Here is a 20,312-nt window from a genome sequence, read left to right as displayed (position 1 = left end):
GGGTTGGGGAGCTCCCACCTGTCACTCACAGAGTAGGGCCAATAGGGGAGTTGGGGCACCGTCCCCTGTCACACACAGAGCAGGGAGGATCAGGGGGTTGGGGCGCCGCCCTCTATCACCCACAGAGCAGGGCCGATCAGGGGGTTGGGGCACCGCCACTGTCACACTCAGGGCAGGGCTGATGGGGAGGTTATGGCTCTACCCCATCACACACAGAGCAGAGCCAGTGGGGCGGGGGGGGGAGGGGGGGTTGGGGCGCTGCACCCTGTCACACACAGAGCAGGGCCAATCAGGGGGTTGGGGAGCTCCCCCATATCAGGCACAGAGCAGAGCTGATCAGGGGGTTGGGGCGCCTTCCCCTGTCCCGAACAGAGCAGGGCAGATAGGGAGGTTGTGGCCCCGCCCCCTGTCACACACAGAGCCGCAGGGTGATCAGGGGGTTTGGGCGCTGCCCCCTGTCACGCTGATCCCGGTGCCGGGAGGCCTCGCGGGTCCGCTGATCCTGGTGCTGGGAGGCATATTACCCTTTTACTATATAGGATAGAGGTCTGGTGCACCAGTGGGGGCCGGCTGGTTTGCCTGTAGGGTGTCCTGGATCAGGGTGGGGGTCCCCACTGGGGTGCCTGGCCAGCCTGGATGAGGGGATGATGGCTGTTTGCAGCTGGTCACACACCCTTCAGGGTGTGGGTCCCCACTGGGGTGCCTGGCCAGCCTGGGTGAGGGGATGATGGCTGTTTGCAGCTGGTCACACACCCTTCAGGGTGGGGGTCCCCACTGGGGTGCCTGGCCAGTCTGGGTGAGGGGCTGAGGGCTGTTTTCAGGCTGGTGGGTGACTGAAGCTCCCAACTGCTCCTTTTTTTCTTTTCTTTTTTATTCTGGGCCAGCTTTAGCTCTGGCTCCAGCTCTGAGGCCTCTGCTGCTGAAAGCAGGTATCTGGTTTGTTTGGGTTCTATATTTGAAACACTGTATCAACTCCAGCTCTGAGATCCCGGCGGGCTGAAAGCTGGTTTCTGGGGTTTTGTTTAGCTTCTATATTTGTAACTATGTTTCAAACTGCAAGCTCAGAGTCTGGCAAGGCAGGTGGGGAACGTTGGTTTCCTCCTTCACTGAAGCAAGCAAGCCTCATGTTAGTTTCAAGCTGCCTGGCTGCCGGCCGCCATCTTGGCTGGCAGTTAATTTACATATCGCCCTGATTAGCCAATGGGAAGGGTAGCGGTTGTACGCTAATTACCATGTTTCTCTTTTATTAGATAGGATGTGTATTTGTTTCTTTTCCTTTGACCACCTCTTTGTCATAGTATTTTGAGCTCCCAATTTTATATCATGTACCATGGTTTCTTTTCTGTCCTCACCTCAACTCTCTAGCTAGACAGTCTTCGAGCTTAACAGTCCCAACACAGTGTGCCTCGTTACCTGGATGCTTCTTTAAAATGCAGATGCCGGGGGTCTACCTCCAAAGACTGTGATTCCATATATCTGTCTGGGTGTGGCCCGGGGAATCCTCAGTGTCCTCAAGGACCCCCAGCTATGCCAAATGAGGCCTATGCCAAGGGCCACACTTGGAGAAGCCTATGATCTGAGAAAACCTTGCTTCAGAAACCCTAGAGCTGCATTTTCTTCAAATTCAGACCTGGACAAAGACAAGAAACCTAGTTTTCTAGCCCCTTCCCCACCCCCCCTTGGAGCCTCAGAAACCTGGAGCAAGCTCATTCATCACCCATGCTACCTCTTTCTTCCCTTCTTGATGAGGAGGAATTACCATTTTTGCCTGTCTAGCACCCATTTCCCTCTCTGGCAGCCCTCTAGATTTTCCTCACTCCCAGGGCAGATGGTTCAAGCAAGGCTCATGCCCTCTTTCTCCCCATCCCCCATCCCACCTCAAGTCAGTGAGGGTCAGCCTCCAGGACACGTACTAGCACAAGGGAAAGGGAGGCTGTTCCTTCAGGGATACTGAACCGTTAGGAACCTAAGCCTGGAGTTTCACATAGATGAGGTGGAGAGCCTGCTGAGAAGGAACCGGGAGAAATGGGGCCCCTGTGACAGACTTTGGCCCCTTGAGTTCCTGGTAATATGAGTTATTCTTTTTGGTTGCAGTCAGTTTACCGGCATTTCTCCTGAGGGTTCTGACTCACACACAGAAACCACCCCCCAGATAAAGGCCTTTACAACACCCGCCTCTCCTCTCACCCCGACCTCTCCTCAGAAAAGGATCCTCCCTCACTGGGCTGTCTCAATTTCCTGCACCTCCATCTCCTCCCCTCCTTGCCACAACGGAAATCCCAAGGACTTAAGTTTCCCCTGTCCTGGCGGCAGGGAACCTTCCTCTTTAGTGGGGGTCAGGTCTGGCCCACTTTTCTTTTCCTCTTGGAGGAGAAAAATATCCTTTTCCTTGGAGACTCATGTTAGCAAGCTCACTGTTCACTCTACCTTCCTGATTACTTAACTCACTTAGGACTTTGACACCTGTTTTACAGTCCCTCCTCCCTCCCCCAGCCCAGCTGTCATTCCAGAGGGATTTCAGCATTCCCCTCAGTAGCCTGTAATCATAGTTTATGTAGCATTTACTGCATACCGGGCATGGGCCTGAGCACTTTACGTATATTTTAGCACACTTTTATTATCCCCATTTTTATGGGTGAGGAAACTGAGGCACATAAAGTCTATTTGGACTTGTCTAGTGTTACCCAGCTACTAAGTGGTAGAGAGGGGATGAGGTCAAGGGAATCTGATTGCAGAGTCTGGGCTCTTAACCCACATGCTAGCCTCCCAGTTCCCTATTCTGCAGCCTCCCCCATAGCACTCTGAATTGGTCCTCTTGAAGGTGGGAGGGAGTCATACCTCCTCCAACTGAGTCACTGGGCATTTGAATGCCCTTGAGAGTAAGGAATGACAGCTGAGGGTGGTTTGGATGTCATTAGAGAGATCTGTACCTCCTCTTCCCGCAGCTCAGTTAGTTATTGTCATCTTTCATGTAAATGTGCCAGTTCCTGGTCCTATGACATAGTATTATTTTATAATACCCTGTCAATTGGGTATATGTGCTGGGTAAACTTGCTGGGGTGCAAGTTGGGCTGAAGACACAGAGGCAGAAAAGCAAGTTATATATTCTGCTCCAGGTGCTCCCTCAGGCCTCTTCTGCGCACCAGTGTCCTTATTCTCTGAGGAGGTCACTGCATTCAGGCCAGTCTGTCCTCCTCCTGCCTAGGACTGTCCTTAGAATGTGTCCCTTGCCCATATCCCTCCCTGTGGTCTGTACGCCTTGACCTTCTAGAAACTTTGCACAATAGGTTCAAACTTCCAGTTCACCATCCCAAGTAATCATACCTAGGTGTAGCTTCATCCAGAGCTGCTCCACTCCGAAAATGCATGCTGAGACCCTGCATCATCCCACGTCTTAACACACATGCTAGCCTCCCGGTTCCCTATAATTGTAGCATCCCTACTACTGCTAGAAAAAACTCACACAAGTGTGTGAACTGGTGTCATAAATATAAGGTCGCCAAGCTCATCATGGCACCCCCATGACTCCAAGCAAGCCTAATTAGTACTCACAACAGCTGTAATTATAACTGTTTATTGAGTGCTTACTATGTGCACTGTCCTAATCCCTGTATAAGCACTTTAACTCTCAAAACACCACCATTATGAGTTAGAGACCATTGTGGTTGAGAAAAAGGACACATATTAAACCCGACAAGCTCACAGGAGACCTCAGTGGTAGACCTTACAAAACCAGAGACGAGACCAGCTGGGTGTGACTCAGCAATTGAGTGTTGACCCAGGAACCCAAGAGGTCACTGTTTTGGTTCCTGGTTCAATTCCTGAACAGGGCATATGCCCAGACTGAGGACTCGATCCCCAGTAGATGTGCAGGAGGCAGCTGATCAATGATTCTCTCTTCCTTTCTCTCTGAAATCAATAAAATTAAACACACACAAAACCAGAGACCAAAGTAACCACACAGGGTGGTCTGAACGTAAAAATTCCTAACTAAAAGTGGATCATGGTAGGTAGTCATGTCTTAGGCCTGTAGCCTTCTTGACAAAGGTCATCCTTTAACTTTGAAATTGTTTTTGTGCATCTGAGATTGTTGGCGGCAGCAAAAATGACGCTGGGTGTTAGGGTGGTGGAGTAAGACTGCACTTCGTTGGGTTCAGCATTCGTGGTAGAAGAGGGTGGGTGGGCTGGGTCCTCCATGAGAGTATATAGAACGAAACAGCAAAAAGTCCCTAAGGGCCTTTTAGGATGGGGATTTTAGGGGCAGTCCCAGGAGAGGATCTCAATAGAATATTCCTCAGCTTTCCAGGTGTGACCTTTCAGGGTCTCCGCTGATGGATTGGTCGGTGCCCTGGCAGGGGTCATTAGTCAATGCAGCTGGTCCTGAGCTCAGCCTCAGCATCCCTTGTTTGATTTTGCTGCTTTTCGGGGCTTGGAGCTGAAACACAGCTGAGGGCTTAGGGGTTAATGCTTAGGGGACTGGTCATGCAAGGGCCCACATGGGAGTCCCAGGAGGCCCCTCTTTGGCCCCTTGTTCGTCCTCTAAGGGGGGTCTACCACAGGACCAGCATATGCGAGGGGAGGAAAGGTTACCCTGGAGGGAAATCTTTGTTTTCCCAGTTGCTAGGCACAGGGGCTTTCTGTCCCGGTGAGCTTCCGTACCCGTCCTATCTCCTTGCTCGGCTCGTCTGCCCCTCCAGAGCTGGGCCAGCTCCCCTGTCTTGTCTCCAAACTAAAGTGCTGTGTCACTGTAGCAGTGGATTCTTCAGTGAAAGTGAAAGAAAAGGAAGCAGGGAGAGAAAACCTTCACTCTAAATGCCGGAAAGAAGGTGGGGGTGCGGCGCAGATGTACTTCCTGGTCATGGTTACTCAGCACTTTAGGGGGCTGCGGGTGTGGGTGTGGGTGTGGCTGTGGCGGGCCTTTCCGACGAATCCAGCCCCGGCCAGGCGGCTCCTTCACCAGCCTGGCGTGCTCGATTAAGGCCTGGCTGACCCCTTCCCAGGTGAACCGGCCTGTGGCTCTGGGAGGGGCCGCCGGACTCGCCGCCCCAGGTCATTCATAGTGCACGCGCCCTTTAAGTGGCTCTATGGCCCCTGCAGATCCCCGCTCCTAGCTCGGGTACCGGGAGTGCAGGGTGGGGGGCTGGGGTGACGGGACGGGGGATGGTAAAGGTGGAGGCAAGGTTTCCCGCAGCTCGGTATCCCTGGAGGTCCGCTCCGGACCCGCGAAAGCCCCGCCCCCGGCGGCCCCGCCCCCATCGAGCTGCTCCGGGAGGCGGGCCTGGCCGCGGCGCCTGGGCGGGCTCGGGAGGGCCGAGCGGGCGCGCCCCCGCCACACGCACGCCGCGCGCGCCCGCGCCCAGCTCCCGGTGACTATAAAGGGAAGGCGGTCTGCTTGCCGGCCAGCTCAGTCTGCAGCTTTTCATCCACTTGCATCGCTCCCTCCGGTCGCCGGTCAGACCTCAGCCGCCAAAATGGTGAAGCAGATCGACAGCAAGGTACCCGCCAGGCCAGGGCGCGGCGCGCGGTCCCCGTGGCCGGGGAAGGCGCTGGGCTGGAGGTGGGCAGGCCGCCGCTCCGCATCCCGGAGGAAGGGGACGCGGCGGCTCGGCCTGGGGCGCTAGAAGCCCGGGCCTGGGCGCGCTCTAGGCGCCCGAGCATGCCCTGGGGGACGGGAGGATAGGGACGGGAGCCCCCTGGAGGGCAGGGTCGGGGTGCCCAGTGAGCTGGGGGAGATGCACGCGCGCGTGGAGTGTACGGGCGGCCCCTCACTGCGCTTCCTGCACCACCCCTGTCTGGGAACTCTCGCTTGGGAGCAGGGAGTCTACTCTTGGCCCCCTGTGTATCCGGATACCCGCCCAGGCCGGGAAATGGAGGGCTCTTTGGAGAACACCGGGGTTGCTGGCCGCCACACCCTCCCCGGGGAGTGGCGTGATCCACACGCGCTGCTGGGGTGGGCTTCCATAGGAGCCGATCCAGGACGGAGACCCCGGCTGCCTCCAGTGCTGTGCCCCACACGTGACGCGGACTGTACCCTCGCAAAGGGGTGGTTCCGGGCCGGAGACCCCGCTGCCCTTCCTCGGGGGTCTGATGCCGGCCCCGAAGCCCCAGGGGCTCAGGTGCCCGCATGGAAGTGAGGTCCGGGCCGCGCCCTCGGGACTCCTCCTCCTGCGGCGTGGGGCGTGTTTCCGGCAGCGCTGGCTTTGGAATGACTCAGTCCCCAAAGCTGGGCCCAGGGACCTCCGCCGCCCTGCCCGCCCGTGTGATTCACCCACTGTCCGTGGCTCTCGCTGGAGCCAGGAATGCCCCTGGGAGCAGCTTTCGGGTTCCCAGACGGTGGGTCCATCCTTTTAGGATGTCCCAGGCAAAAAAGTTACTGCGAGACAGATACCCTCCCGCCTGGAAAACTCAAGAGCCTCACATAGCGTCCGGTATACTGAGGCCACTCCAGAAATGTTTGTTCAATGCAGATTCAGAAAAGTGACTGGGAGAGAATTGAGGTCGTTCGAACAGTGCAAGAACCTCAAGCATTTACCCCGCGATATTCCCACCCCAGTGAAGCTACCCAAAGGCGGGCCCGCGCCCACCTTGAGTGCCCTGGACCCTTCAGATGCCGGGGCGGGCTTCGAGAACCTCTCTTTTTTTTTCTGTAATGGTCCCTTACCTTGTTGTCACTCTTAGAACCAGAAAATATATATGTGATCGTTGTAGAAAAATTGGGAAGAGAGGGATTTGCTATGTCCTACAAGCCACAAAGTAATTGAGATTACGGTATGTCTATATGCTATTTTGTTTTGGAGCTTTTATTTTCCTAATTTAGCCTGAACGGTTTACATGTAATCAGGAGCTTTTTGTAGCCATGTCCGTATCTGAACACACTGCTGGGCATTGAGGCAGTTTTTGTGGCTTCGGTGACTGTTTCCATAACGCCCTGTGCTGGGCTTAGGGGCTGGAGTGCAGCGATTGGGTTAAGGGGTGGGAACCTTGAAGGCCTGTAATTGCCACAAGAAGCATGTGAGTGCCCCTCCCTTTCCTTTCATCGCTGACTTTCCCGCATAACTTTGGCCAGATCCTTAGTAAGAAAATTCTCATTCTCATTGGAATTTCTCTGATTGATTACTAGTGACTGACTGACTTTTCTTCTCCCACACGTGTTGATTGGCTATTTGTAGTTTAGTATCTGCTTGTCCTTAATGATTTTATCCTCCTATTGGGATTCATTTTTTTAAATTGTGAGCATTTATATTAAAATCAGCAGCCTTCTCATTTGTTGAAAACAGAGGTCCTTAATATTGATTTTTGTTCTGCATACTTTTATTTAATACCTACTGAATGAGAAACATCAGCTTCCGGGGTGGGGGGTTTCATCCAGGGTCTGGCCACCTCGGTGTAACCTAACAGGTGAGCACCCATGAAAGGAGTGGAAAGACTTTGAGGAAGTCTAGATCAGTAGTCTCAGAATCCGTACAGCACAGACAGAAAACTGAGTGATTCCGGGAGCACACATTTCAGTTTTTCAGTTTTCATGGTCCTATTTATGGCACGCTCCTCCCCTAATCAGTGAGATGGAGAAGGTGGTAAGAAATTTGTTCCTCAAAGAAGCACTACATTAGGCTCTGATAATCAAGTGGATCCTCAGATTTATAATCCAGAGTCATTAGTCAAAAAGTAAACTAATTCAGCCCTGGCCGGTTTGGCTCAGTGGATAGAGCGTTGGCCTGCGGACTGAATGGTCCCAGGTTCGATTCTGGCCAGGGGCATGTACCTTGGTTTCTGGCACATCCCCAGTCGGGGGTGCCCAGAGGGCAGCTGATCGGTGTTTCTCTCTCATCGATGTTTCTGGCTCTCTGTCCCTCTCCCTTCCTCTCTGTAAAAGGTCAATACATTATATTAAAAGGAGAAAAAAAAAGTGAACTAATTTGAATGTTACTTGTAAATATTAAATACACTTGAGATTTTCGTCTTGGTGGACTTGGTGCCATTGGCTTTCCAGAACAGCGCTTCCTGGGGTGTCGGTAGCTTGGAGCCACCGGGATCTATTTCAGATACAATTGGGATAATTCCATGAGGAAGAAATCACACAGCTTCTTTTCTTCGTTTTCATTATTGTTGTTTTTTAAAGAATAACAGCTGCCGTTTATTGAACACAGGCACTTTGCTAAATGCTTTACCAACTACTCTTGTGCTTTCATTAATTATCTGCAGAACGGTTGTGTTTAGGGAAAGAGATGCTAGACTCTGCTTCTATTTATGTACCCCGCCTAACTTGTTTGTTAAATATTTGTGTCAGGCCCTGTGGTTAGAGTGCCCAAGCGCGGAAGGGTCTCAGGTTCGATTCCCAGTCCACCAGGGCACATACCTGGTGTCCAGGCTCAAACCCCCATCCCTGACCCACTGGGGGGTTATGCAGGAGGCAACCGGTTGATGGGCCTCTCTCACATTGATGTCTTTGTTTCTCCCTCTCCTTTTTTTTTTTTGTTCATCCTCACCCCAGGATATTTTTCCATTGATTTTTAGGGAGAGTGGGAGAGGGAAAGACCTAGAGAAACATTGGTGTAAGAGAAACATCGATTGGTTGCCTCCTGCATGTGCCCTAACCAGGGCTCTGGGCCAGGGAGGAGCCTGCAACCGAGGTGCGTGCCCTTGACTGGAATCGAACCTGGGACCCTTCGGTCTGCAGGCCTGCAGGAGGCCGATGTTCTACCCATTGAGCCAAACGGGCTAAGGCGTCTCCCTTCCTCCCCCCTTCCTCCCTCCCTCCCTCCCTCCCTCCCTCCCTTCCTCTCTCTAAACAGTCAATGGACAAAATACCCTTGGGAGAGGATTTTTTTTTTTTTTTTATTGCTTAAAGTATTACAAAGGGTATTACATATGTATCCATTTTATCCCCCCGCCCTAGACAGTCCCCTAGCCTCCCCTATCCCCCAGTGTCTTATGTCCATTGGTTATGCTTATATGCATGCATACAAGTCCTTTAGTTGATCTCTTAACCCCCCTACCTCCTGCCCCCCAACCCTCCCCGGCCTTCCCGCTGCAGTTTGACAATCTGTTTGAGGCAGCTCTGCCTCTGTATCTATTATTGTTCAAAAGTTTATAATGGTCTCTATTGTCCAAGAGGACCTTTAATCTTCATTTTTAGTTTCTGGTATCTAGGGATTGTGGTTTGCTTCTTAGTGAGGTAATTTTGAATCATTTTCAAACTGATGTCTGTTTTAGGTAAATATTAAATATCTGGAGACGAGAAATGGTTGTGAAGTCTACACATACCAGGCTCTAACTCAGGTTCATTTGAGCCCAAAGTTCCTATTGCGTGCCTTTTTCTTTTCACATTTTTAGGTAGTTTTGCTGGAATTTGATTCTGAGTTGTTTGGGGGAATTCCTTGAGAGTTTTTGAAATAATATTCTATGTTGAAAGTAATCTTACCAAGTATTTACTGAGAGCCAGCCATGTTCACAAAACAATATACAGTCGACCCTTGTATAACGTAGGGGTTAGGGACCTCAACCTCCGCACAATTGAAAATGTGGGTAGAACTTCTGATTCCCCGCAAATAGCCTACTGTTGACCAAAAACCTTTTAGAGGGGGAGGTGGAGAAATTTGTTCCACTTATTTCTGCATTCATTGGTTGATTCTTGTATGTGCCATGACCAGGGATGGAACCTGCAATCTTGGCATATCAGGATGGCCCTCTAACCAACTGCGCTACCCAGCTAGGGCCAGTTTCTATCATTCTAACTTGACGCTCCCACAGACCCCCAAAGGTAGGGGGACAGTTTGTACCCGCATAACTGAAAAGGGTACATAAGTAATGACATGCCATTCTCGAAACACCATTTGTGAATTATTTCCCAGAAAAGTAGAAATTAGAAATCTAGAGATGTAACTACTTCAGAGGAATTCACTTGAGGTTTTAATGGTGACTCATTTACTTTCCCTTTCTACTGGTCCAGATCTAATCTGATTCTTAGCTGTCAAAGGAGGGGAATGTTAGTTTTTCATTAAACCAGTGTGATCCGCATTTTCTCCTTGAAGAAAACCTAGGCTTTAGATGTAGATGTTTGTGTTTTGATTTCTCTTCGTTGCCCTGGTTTTGATCAGCACTGACTGACTAATTGTGGTTAAAATGAGTTTCTTAACTGAAAGGTTAGGTTCCCAGGGTTACAGTATCAAGACCATCAGTAAATTATTCACGGAGGTTGGTGGTAAGGGATTTCTTGGTCATTTCTTCTCCTGGCATTTTATTTAACGTGCATTCCTTAGGAGGAACTAGAACTGGCTTTCATTTGGTCAACAATGAGGGCAGAGTTTTGAGATAAAGGGCAGAAGTCAACCATACACAGCTCTGATCTGAACTCTGGAAACTCCGTTAAGAAGAATACAAGGAAATATGCTTCATGTCGCCAGTGATTGGAGGAGGTTACTTTTGCTTTTGGCAAGTGCCACCATAGGAAATATTAATTTAATGAAAGAAGTGTCAGATTAAAAGAAACAAACAAACTTGTGTTGTAGATAGCAAAATTCTGTGTCTTTGTGACTTCTTAATTCAGGTGATCCCCATTCACCAGTTAAGCATTTAGTAAATGTGTCCACAATACAGTGGAACCTGGTTTCTCGAACATCTCGCATCTCGAACAATTCGCTTCTCAACCTGACAACCCTTTCATGCTGATACCTGTATGATGAGTCACACATCTCTCAGGTGACAGACAGACAAAGGAGAAATTGCACAAATATCAGTCAGTTTACTACTGTTAGGATATCAGGATATTGTGCTGTGAATATTTTTGTGGGTTGTTTTTTTTTTGCTTTTGTTGCTGCTGATGATTTGTAAAATTTTCATTTTTACTGTACATTTCCTTTACTTTTTGTTAAATTTTCATTTACACTTCATGTCCTTTTTGTATTTAAAGTATTCGTCTATAGAATAAACAGAATAGACATATACTGTGTATTAAAAAAGGTTAAAATGGAATCATTGGGGGGTCTGGAATGGATTAATTCGCTTTACATTATTTCTAATGGGAAAAAATGATTCGGTTTTCGAACAACCTTCCGGAACGAATTAAGTTTGAGAAACGAGGTTACACTGTACCTAGATTTGATGTGGAAACATTTTTAATACAAATGTCTATTTTTTCCTTAGTTTGGATATAGATTGACTAATATTTTATAAAATATTCATAGACACGTGAATATTGATACACACTGTACACATACCTGTTTCATCTTATCAAGCAATATTAAAAACAACACCAAAGGATTTTTTTTTTTTTTTCAAGTAGTTTCTTTGGGTTTTTCTATTAAAAGACAGGTTTTGCTTCCAGGACCTCTGAATTGTGCTTTGTGTCACGTTTTGTCAGGTTTTACTGGGGCCTTTTAACACACGCCTTTCTTTTCCCCCTAGTATGCTTTTCAGGAAGCCTTGAACAGCGCAGGAGATAAGCTGGTCGTGGTTGACTTCTCCGCCGCGTGGTGTGGGCCTTGCAAGATGATCAAGCCCTTCTTTCATGTGAGTATTAAACACCTTCTGCTGTTGAAGAGATTTCTGTTCTTTGAGTTGGTGGTCACGACCCTAGGAAAAAAAAACAAACACAATAGTTTGTGGGTTGGTTGTTGTCTGATCTTTGGTCTAAAAGTAATAATGTAACAATCTAAGTAAGTTAGCTTTGACACATGTCGCCCATTGAAGACAACCTTTAAAAGCTAATTCGGTTGTCTTAAATCAGCGGTTCTCAACCTGTGGGTCGCGACCCCTTTGGCAGTCGAACGACCCTTTCACAGGGGTCGCCTAAGACCATCCTGCATAGCAGATATTTACATTACGAGTCATAACAGTAGCAACGAAAATAATGTTATGGTTGGGTCACAACATGAGGAACTGTATTTAAAGGGCCAGAAGGTTGAGAACCAGTCTTAAATGGTTTTGCTTTAGTTCATTTGAAACATGGGCCCTGCTCTCTGAAATTGGGGCCTCGAGTTATTTTCCTCTAGGAGGAATTTGATTCAGAGAAAATATATGTCCTTTATGCTTACCCTTGTCCCTAGTCTAAATTTTGGCATCTTTTATTACATTTTCGTTTAAGAAGGTTGGGTATTAACTGCCATTAACAAGTTCTAATTCTTTGTGTATTTTTCATTTAAAATGTTCCAGTCCCTCTCCGAAAAGTATTCCAATGTGGTGTTCCTTGAAATAGATGTGGATGACTGTCAGGTATGTGGCTGGAAATCTGGAATGCTATTTAGCTAAACGGTTTTCTTTTGAAAGAATAGGTCATTGTGCCAACTATGAGCTTAATCCCAGATATCAGGAGGTATATGTATCCTAAAATAAGCATAAAAATAGATAGTTGAGGCTTCAGTACTTTACTTCCCAGTTATTTACCTCCTAAAAACCTTTATATTCTACCTAACACTATAGACTTGATGGTTATCACCAAACGTGGAGACCACTTTTAAGGTTCTTGTGAAGTAATGACATGAGAAAGTATATTCACACACTTATTCTAGTCTTAGTTGATTTTGGTCAATTAGAAAACCCAGCGGTTTTAAAGAAAAAAACACCAAGTTGCCCAGTAGAGAGCTGAGAGAATAATTTCCAGGTTGGTTGAGTTAACAAATGCTTATTAACTTTAGCACTTTATGGGCCAGGCACTGTTCTTATAAGTATTGATTCATTTAAATCCTGGTGTTACCACCCCACTTTACAGAAGAGAAAAACAGGGGTGTGAGGTGGTCCATGGAGGTGCCGTGGCAGAGCCTGGGTTTAAAATGAGGTCGCTGGCTTCCCAGCCCTTGCTCTCTCCCACCAGAGGCCGCTCTGTGGTGTGGTGGGTGCAGATCAGGTTCCCAGCACGGACCGTGCCTCTCACACAGCCCACTGAACGGGGAGAGCCTGCTAAGGCGTCTCACTGGGCGCTCTTTAGAGACAGGTGGGCATTTCCCCCTGCCCCAGTGACTTCTGCTTCAGGCTAATCCTTCATCCTTGAGCCTTGGTTTTTCGCTATGGTCAGGTGTTAATCCTTGCCCCATCAGCTGGCCAAAGTTGCATGTTCATTGAGCAACTATGGAATGTACTAAAGGGTCAATAAAAGTGGGTACAGGGTTATACTTTCTAAATCTGTGAGGACCTTCCCACAGCACGTTCACCAATTCCACACACGTCCTTTCACTCACACTCAATTCTCTGCTGGGCCTGCTGGGCACAGCCTTGCCTTTTATAGCTGATGAACGAGCTGCAGACTTCACATCTTTTCCAGGAACCCTTCTCCAGCTACCCGCTTTTATGCCTCAGACTAGGTTAGTTTCCCTTCCTCTGTCCCCATGGTATCCTCGGCACCTTTTCCTCTTGCATTTATGATTGTGGAATGGGATCCTCTACCTAGTAGACTGCCTGCTTTCTCCCCCAGCTCTGTCGCCTGTTAGCTGTACAGGCTCGGTTATCTTGTGTGTGCCTCAGTTTGATCCTCTGTAAAATGGAAATGTTAACGTAACAACATAGGATAGTCATCAGGGCTAAATAACACCTAGAAAGTGCTTAGAACAATACCTGGCACATGTTAAACATTCACTGAATCGTTATAATGGCCTCTTTGTGTCTATCCTTGACTGTTAGTCTCTTTCTTCACTAAGCACACTTTCCTGGCAGGCAGTAGGTATAAAAAGAATGGCTGTCAAGCTATTGTTCTGATGTGTTGCATAGTTTTAGGGAAAAAAGAATTGAGAGTAGATAGTATGTGTTCGGTTAAAACAGGGAGCAAAGGTTTTTTCCAACTTAAAGTCTTGAGAGAAACTTCTGGTGCTGACCCTGTCCAATAGCAACTGAATACATTTTTACTGGAAAGCAATACCATGTGCTAGATGCTGTGGGAAGCTCTGCACGCGTTAGGTCAGTGGTCGGCAAACTGCGGCTCGCGAGCCATGTGTGGCTCTTTGGCCCCTTGAGTGTGGCTCTTCCACAGAATACCAACTTCTGCGCATGGGCCACAAAGTTTCAATCGCACTGTACATGTGCGCCCGCATGTGGTATTTTGTGAAAGAGCCACACTCAAGGGGCCAAAGAGCCGCATGTGGCTCGTGAGCCACGGTTTGACGACCACGGCGTTAGGTCACTTAATCCTCACAGGAACGATGAGAACAGCTTCTTAGCATCCCCACTGAAGAGATAGTGGACTGTAGCACAGGGGTGTTAATCAAGCAAGAGTGGGGGGGAAGAGAGGGGCGCATTGAGCCCTGCCCCATGCTGGTTCGAGGCCCAGCGCTCTTACCGCCTCCGGGGCACAGATGTGCAGAGCAGGCAGGACTGCTGTATGCCTGAGCTGCTCGTCCTCGTCTGGTTGGCATACTCATCATCACCCTGAGAGTTTCCGAACCTTGAAGTGCCCCACTCACACCTTTCACTTTGGGTTCCTGTTCTAAAGATCGAATACCTTTAATGGCGGCTAATTACAACCACCTAAATAACCTCATCTGTGGCAAAGGTAAAAGTTGAATTCCAGAACCCTTTGATCACCACATACACACAGCTGCAGTCTCTGTTAGCTCCTACTCACCTGGTCATGCAAACAAAAAGCAGTTCCTTAAACAGCCAGTGAGTGGTTTTGCCTTGGAATTCATGAATTACGTGAATGGGTCTTCTGGTTGCTTGGAAACTAGGTAAAACCATCACCTCATTTCAACTCTAAAAGAATACAGATAAGGGGTAAAAATTACATCAGTCTCATTTCTGAACATTAGATCATATCATTCAATAGATGGAATGTTTAATAACTGAATTAGTTTTTAAAATTTATATACAGGTCGCTCCCGACCATGAACGTCAGACCCAGGGTAATTTACACATTTGTAATGTCTTTGGATCAAGCAGCATACAGTTTTGAAAGAAGGCTCTGTAAAGCCTAGGATAGGAAGAAGTTACCTTTTGGGTGTAATAGATTCAAATGGACAGTTAGGCACGGACACGTAATGTGGTGCGCAGGGAAAACTTGGTATTCACAGAGAAGTACAAGTACTCGCCCTTTGGGAAGGATGGGCCCCCAGCTCTCTGCGGGGCATGGTACGAAACAAGTGAGTTAGCCCTGAGAGTTCTGTAACATTTTAGAACAGCCAGAAATGCGTTAATAATAGAACTGACAAAAGCAGGTCTAAAGTTATTTCGCTATATGGAGTGTAAGCCAGAAGCCAATAAAACTAACCAGGTAAAATGTAGTCTTGTTACACTTACTAATAAAAATCAGAGACTGGGTCAAGCTGTAGGGATGGAGAACAGGTCGGTTGTTGCTAGCAGGTGGGGTGAGCGGAGGGTTTGACTACAAAGGAGCTGCCCAGGGGAATTTTGGGGGAGAGGGAATAGTTTTGTGTCCTGGTTTTGGTGGTGTTTGTATGACTCTGCAAGTGTCAGAACTTGTCCATACACACCCCCCAAAGTGAATTTTACTGTATGTAAGTTTACAGTTCCAGATTGTTCACCAAAAAGAAACACACACACAACAGGAAGTGGAGGTGTTATTGGGGAGTAGGCTGGCTTTTCGTTTCTCAGAGGGAAGTGATAAGAATGTTTTCAAAACTTCAGAGGTAGCTACTTAGTTTTTAAGTGTGCATAACTTTGCAATCACTACAGAAATAGCGAACCAGTCCATAGAACAAGAAGAACACAAAAGTGATAAAAGTAAAACATTAACTTTGGATAGCAAAGGTCAAGTCCATAGAGGATTTTGATAGGAATACTATGTTCCTGCAATATTGACTCAGCACTATTAAAATGTCAGACTCCCGAATTTGTCTAACAGCCTGTGGTCGGCAAAGTGCGGCTCTCGAGCCACATGCGGCTCTTTGGCCCCTTGAGTGTGGCTCTTCCTAAGCCTTAGGAGTACCCTAATTAAGTTAATAACAATGTACTACCTATACAGTTTAAGTTTAAAAAATTTGGCTCTCAAAAGAAATTTCAATCGTTGTACTGTTGATAGTTGGCTCTGTTGACTAATGAGTTTGCCGACCACTGGGCTAACTCAATCTGACATCTTGGGGAGATTGACCATGACATTCTGAAATAATGTGGCCAGGGAAATCCCATGACAGTTCTTTGGTTTCCAAGATCTGGGTTCGAGGGCTCTGCTGCCTGGGTTGCTCTCCTGCACGGTTTTGCTGCTTAGGGGCTGTGAGGTTCTCCTTTTCTTACCTGGTCCTCTTTTGAGTGCCAAGCGGACACTGTCCAACCCTTACCAGCCTTCACTTGAAACACTTGTCCAAACAAGACTATTTTCATGGCATTTCCCTCCAAACCTTATGTGAACAGAGTATTGTGTTAAAAGTTCCTTTGACAGAACTGAAGAATGCTTGATGGCCTTTGAGCTGCAGAAAAATCTTAGATGTGGGAAGAGCCGCATCTGGGAGAAGGAAGATAGGCACCCACCAGCCCGATTTATGGTGTTTTGAGTTTGCCCATTTGTCTCAAAGCTGGGTGGCCCACGAAGGTTCTACCATTAGCATCAGATGGGCCTCAACCTTGTATTGCCCCTCGGGCGATTCTGATCATGCAGCCGGGTTTGAGAACTGGCAAGTAAAATTGTAATTAAAAACATAAAAGAAACAAGAACCAGTGCATGCCCCTTTAGATTCCTGTGACATTATTCTTGAACAATTTTTTCACAATTTTCTCCTCTTTCTCACACACTCGTCTTTAGCCTTTATGATCATCATCTCTGTACCCCATTCCCATAATAAATCTGGAAAAACTAGGAGCAAAGATAGAGGTGCTAATTCTGAGGAATAGTTGGGATTATAACCCTGAGTACAGTTAAAGAATTTGTTGCTTTATGAGATTCATGAAATAGCCAAGATATAATTGGACTAAACAGCTTATTGACTCAATAAGCTGTTATCGGATAGTGTCTGATGCAAGTAGCATTCAGCTCCTTCCTTGGTGCCCCTCTGAGGAGAGTAAGAATTTTTTTTTATTTTTTTTTTATAATATATTTTATTGATTTTTTTTTTACAGAGAGGAAGGGAGAGAGATAGAGAGTTAGAAACATCGATGAGAGAGAAACATCAATCAGTTGCCTCCTGCACATCTCCTACTGGGGATATGCCCGCAACCCAGGTACATGCCCTTGACCGGAATCGAACCTGGGACCTTTCAGTCCGCAGGCCGACGCTCTATCCACTGAGCCAAACCGGTTTCGGCGAGAGTAAGAATTTTAATTGAGAATATAACTTGGGTTTTGTATTAGCATTATATTCATTGTCGATTTTTATACGCTAAATAAAGGCCTAATGCTGAGATAGGGAGTATACAACAGAAAAAAGAATCCGGTTTTGTATTCTGTGCTTTTGTCAAAGTTCAATACTAAGTTTTATTTTTATTCTCTCTCCAACTATCCCCCTGCTCCCCCCAACCCAGGATGTTGCTGCAGAGTGTGAAGTGAAATGCATGCCAACCTTCCAGTTTTTTAAAAAAGGACAAAAGGTAGGCACATCTGACCTTGAAGAAAGCTGAGTAATAGAAGAACATGATATAATGAGGAAACGGAAGTTACTTATTCCTTCATACTGAGAAGCATGTCCCCATTGTTTGCTTTTAAGAACTACTTAAATAGGTCACTCTTCATTGACTGGGGTACATAATGTGGCATCTAATTGAAAATTGATCTTTGCTAGACCCAGTCACTAAATCTGTGATTGGTACTTCCTGTTCTGTAACAAAGTACATTTGTCTTTGTTAAGAGGTATTTGAGTCTTTTGCCTGTTCTTGAGGGGCTATTTTCTCTTAGTTTTTAACTTAAAACTGTGTTTTCCAAGGTGTTATTTTTGAATAAGATTATACCTCTCCTTTGCCTCCAGTTTTCCCCCATTCTGTGATCATGTCTTAAGCACAAAGTAGAGATAACAGTGCTACCATCTAATGTCAATTCCATATTTTCTTAACAGGTGGGTGAGTTTTCTGGAGCTAATAAGGAAAAACTCGAAGCCACCATCAATGAATTCATTTAATCATGTTAACCAGCCATTGGCTCTTGTAATTTTTTTTATTTACAAAAAAAAGAAGATAGATCAAGTATAGAGACTATATACTCAACTACCATCTGATTATAAATGACAATAAAATATTAATTCTACCCTTTTTAAAACTGTCTGGTGTCTTGACTAGCTTGCAAAATAAATGAAAAGTGGCCAATTAGAAAGTATTTAGAGTCCTAATTATTTTCACATATTCTTGATCACTTTTTAGTAACCTTGTAGGCCACTGATTGCGTTAAGATTTTTCTTTTGTATTAATACTACTATTGTGTATTTCTAGGGAAATCTTGTTGAGGGCAGTGTAGGTAATAGATGAGTATTTTTAAATTCTATTATTGTTTCATTCTTATGAACAGAGAACATAGCATTCTCTGTTCCTGCAGTCAAACCCCCTGTGCTTTCTGAATGATCAGCGTGAGCCAAACTAATGTCCACCCGGGAAGGACTTGTTTCTCTGGCTTGAGATTCCTGTCCCACAAGGTCCCGTGAGCTTCACTGACTCCTGTTATATCAGTTAGGAATTCTTCATGGGCAATTCACAAGGGGATGAATTCCTGCAAACATTCCCATGGGAATTGTGATTCCCTCAAAGTAGCTAAGAAAATAGTTTTGTAGGGTAGATAGAAGTTCCAACCTGAGTGGTAAAGTCTGTGGGAGTTACTGGCTATTTCATTCAAAAAACAGGCAGTGTTTTAGAGACAGCAAAGTGCAGAGAGAATACTTGAGGTTTTAAAATGTTTATAGTGATTGAAAAATCATAGATTTAATCATATACCCCGCATCGTCCTTAATTAATCGTTGCCTCCAAAAAGGTGAGTATATAAACTCCATTTCCCAGCGAGAAAACCGGCAAAGAGGTTAAGTACTTTCCCCAGCATCACACTCGTCGGAGGATCTGAGATTCCAACCAAGGGAGTCCGGAGCCCGTGTACTTGGCTCTCTACTGCCTCTCAGTGCAACAGTCTGAATAAATAGTAAAACGATGGTTTCAAAGATCCTGGCTTAAGATACCCTTCCCAGAGATCACATGGGATCTGATAACGGGAATGATAGATAGGAATTTTATACAAGATCAAAACAAGCACATGGACACCATCATTGAGAGTAACAGAGCCTGGCTTTGGATGGAGTGGTTGGGGCAGGGTTCTGGGAGGTGACTGAGACCTGGTTAGTGAAAAGGACTAACCTGCAGAGTTCCATTAGAAAGAGCAGCATGCACAAAGGCCCCGAGTCAAGAACGAGCTTGGTACATTTTAGCCGAAGCAGGAGTTAAAGCTGGATAGAGTGGCAGGGACCAGTTATCTGAGGCCTTCCTTGTTCTAGGTGTAACTATAAGCCGTTGAAGGGTAAGCCAGGGCTAAATACTCCCAACAAGAGTTTGTTGGCAGCTGTATGGAAAACGGTTGGGGAAGGGACTGGAATGCCACGCCTTTGCAGAGATCAAGGCCAGAGAGAGTGATGGCTGTGATTGAGGGAGGGAGTAGAGATGAAACAGTGTGTCCAGATCCTATAACATTTAGGAAAGGATATCCAATAACGTTTGGGAGTAGAATTCTAGAATAAATTCCAGCTTTAGGGTTTGAGCAACTTGGTAGTTCAAGTTGTAATAGATCAGCGGTTCTCAACCTGTGGGTCGCGACCCCTTTGGGGGTCGAATGACCCTTTCACAGGGGTCGCCTAAGACCATCGGAAAACACATATATGATTACATAATGTTTTTGTGATTAAATATGCTTTAATTATGTTCAATTTGTAACAATGAAATTGGGGTCACCACAACATGAGGAACTGTATTAAAGGGTCGCGGCATTAGGAAGGTTGAGAACCGCTGTAATAGACCAAGATTGGAAGAAGAGGTCACGTTCTCTGGACGTGTGAAGACGGATGCTTCAGTGACGTGTATTCCAATGAAGATGCCCTGCAGGCTGTTGGGTACTAGCCTGGAACTCAGGACAGGCCTTGACTGGGGTAGGAATTTAGAAGACATCATGGAGGTGGTGCTTCAAAATGGGAATATGTGAGATCACGCCGGAAGAGAATTCTGAGTAAAGACCGCTCAGTGCTGCCTGGCGCACTTCAACATTTAGAGACCAGTAGAGTAGGAACCAACAGGGAAAACTTCAGGGAAGCCCAAGGAGGAGGAAAACCAGAAAAGGGCTTTCGTCCCAGAAGTAAAGAGGATTTCAAAGAGGAAGGGGTGTCAACCATCAAATGTTTGAGAGGATGGTGACAGGAAGACAAAACGGAGGTGGTGGCATGACCACGAGGTTCTATGGGGTGATCGGGATGGAAGCCAGGTGG

At 46.8% G+C, this 20,312-nt stretch overlaps 1 protein-coding gene across 1 annotated transcript; it reads left to right on the top strand.

The window, feature by feature from the left end:
• The first annotated feature begins 5,336 nt into the window (after positions 1–5,336).
• Positions 5,337–18,121, top strand: TXN (thioredoxin). The gene is made up of 5 exons (XM_059657620.1): positions 5,337–5,495; positions 11,404–11,508; positions 12,151–12,210; positions 17,395–17,460; positions 17,922–18,121. Exons 1-5 carry the CDS (start codon positions 5,472–5,474, stop codon positions 17,982–17,984), a joined length of 318 nt encoding a protein of 105 aa, XP_059513603.1. The 5' UTR covers positions 5,337–5,471; the 3' UTR covers positions 17,985–18,121.
• Positions 18,122–20,312: the final 2,191 nt, after the last annotated feature.

The sequence above is a fragment of the Myotis daubentonii genome, chromosome 11 (assembly GCF_963259705.1).
Source record: "Myotis daubentonii chromosome 11, mMyoDau2.1, whole genome shotgun sequence".
Taxonomy (NCBI): Eukaryota; Metazoa; Chordata; class Mammalia; order Chiroptera; family Vespertilionidae; genus Myotis; species Myotis daubentonii.
The sequence above is the reverse complement of the archived record's forward strand: the minus strand, read 5'-3'. Positions and strand labels throughout refer to the sequence as shown.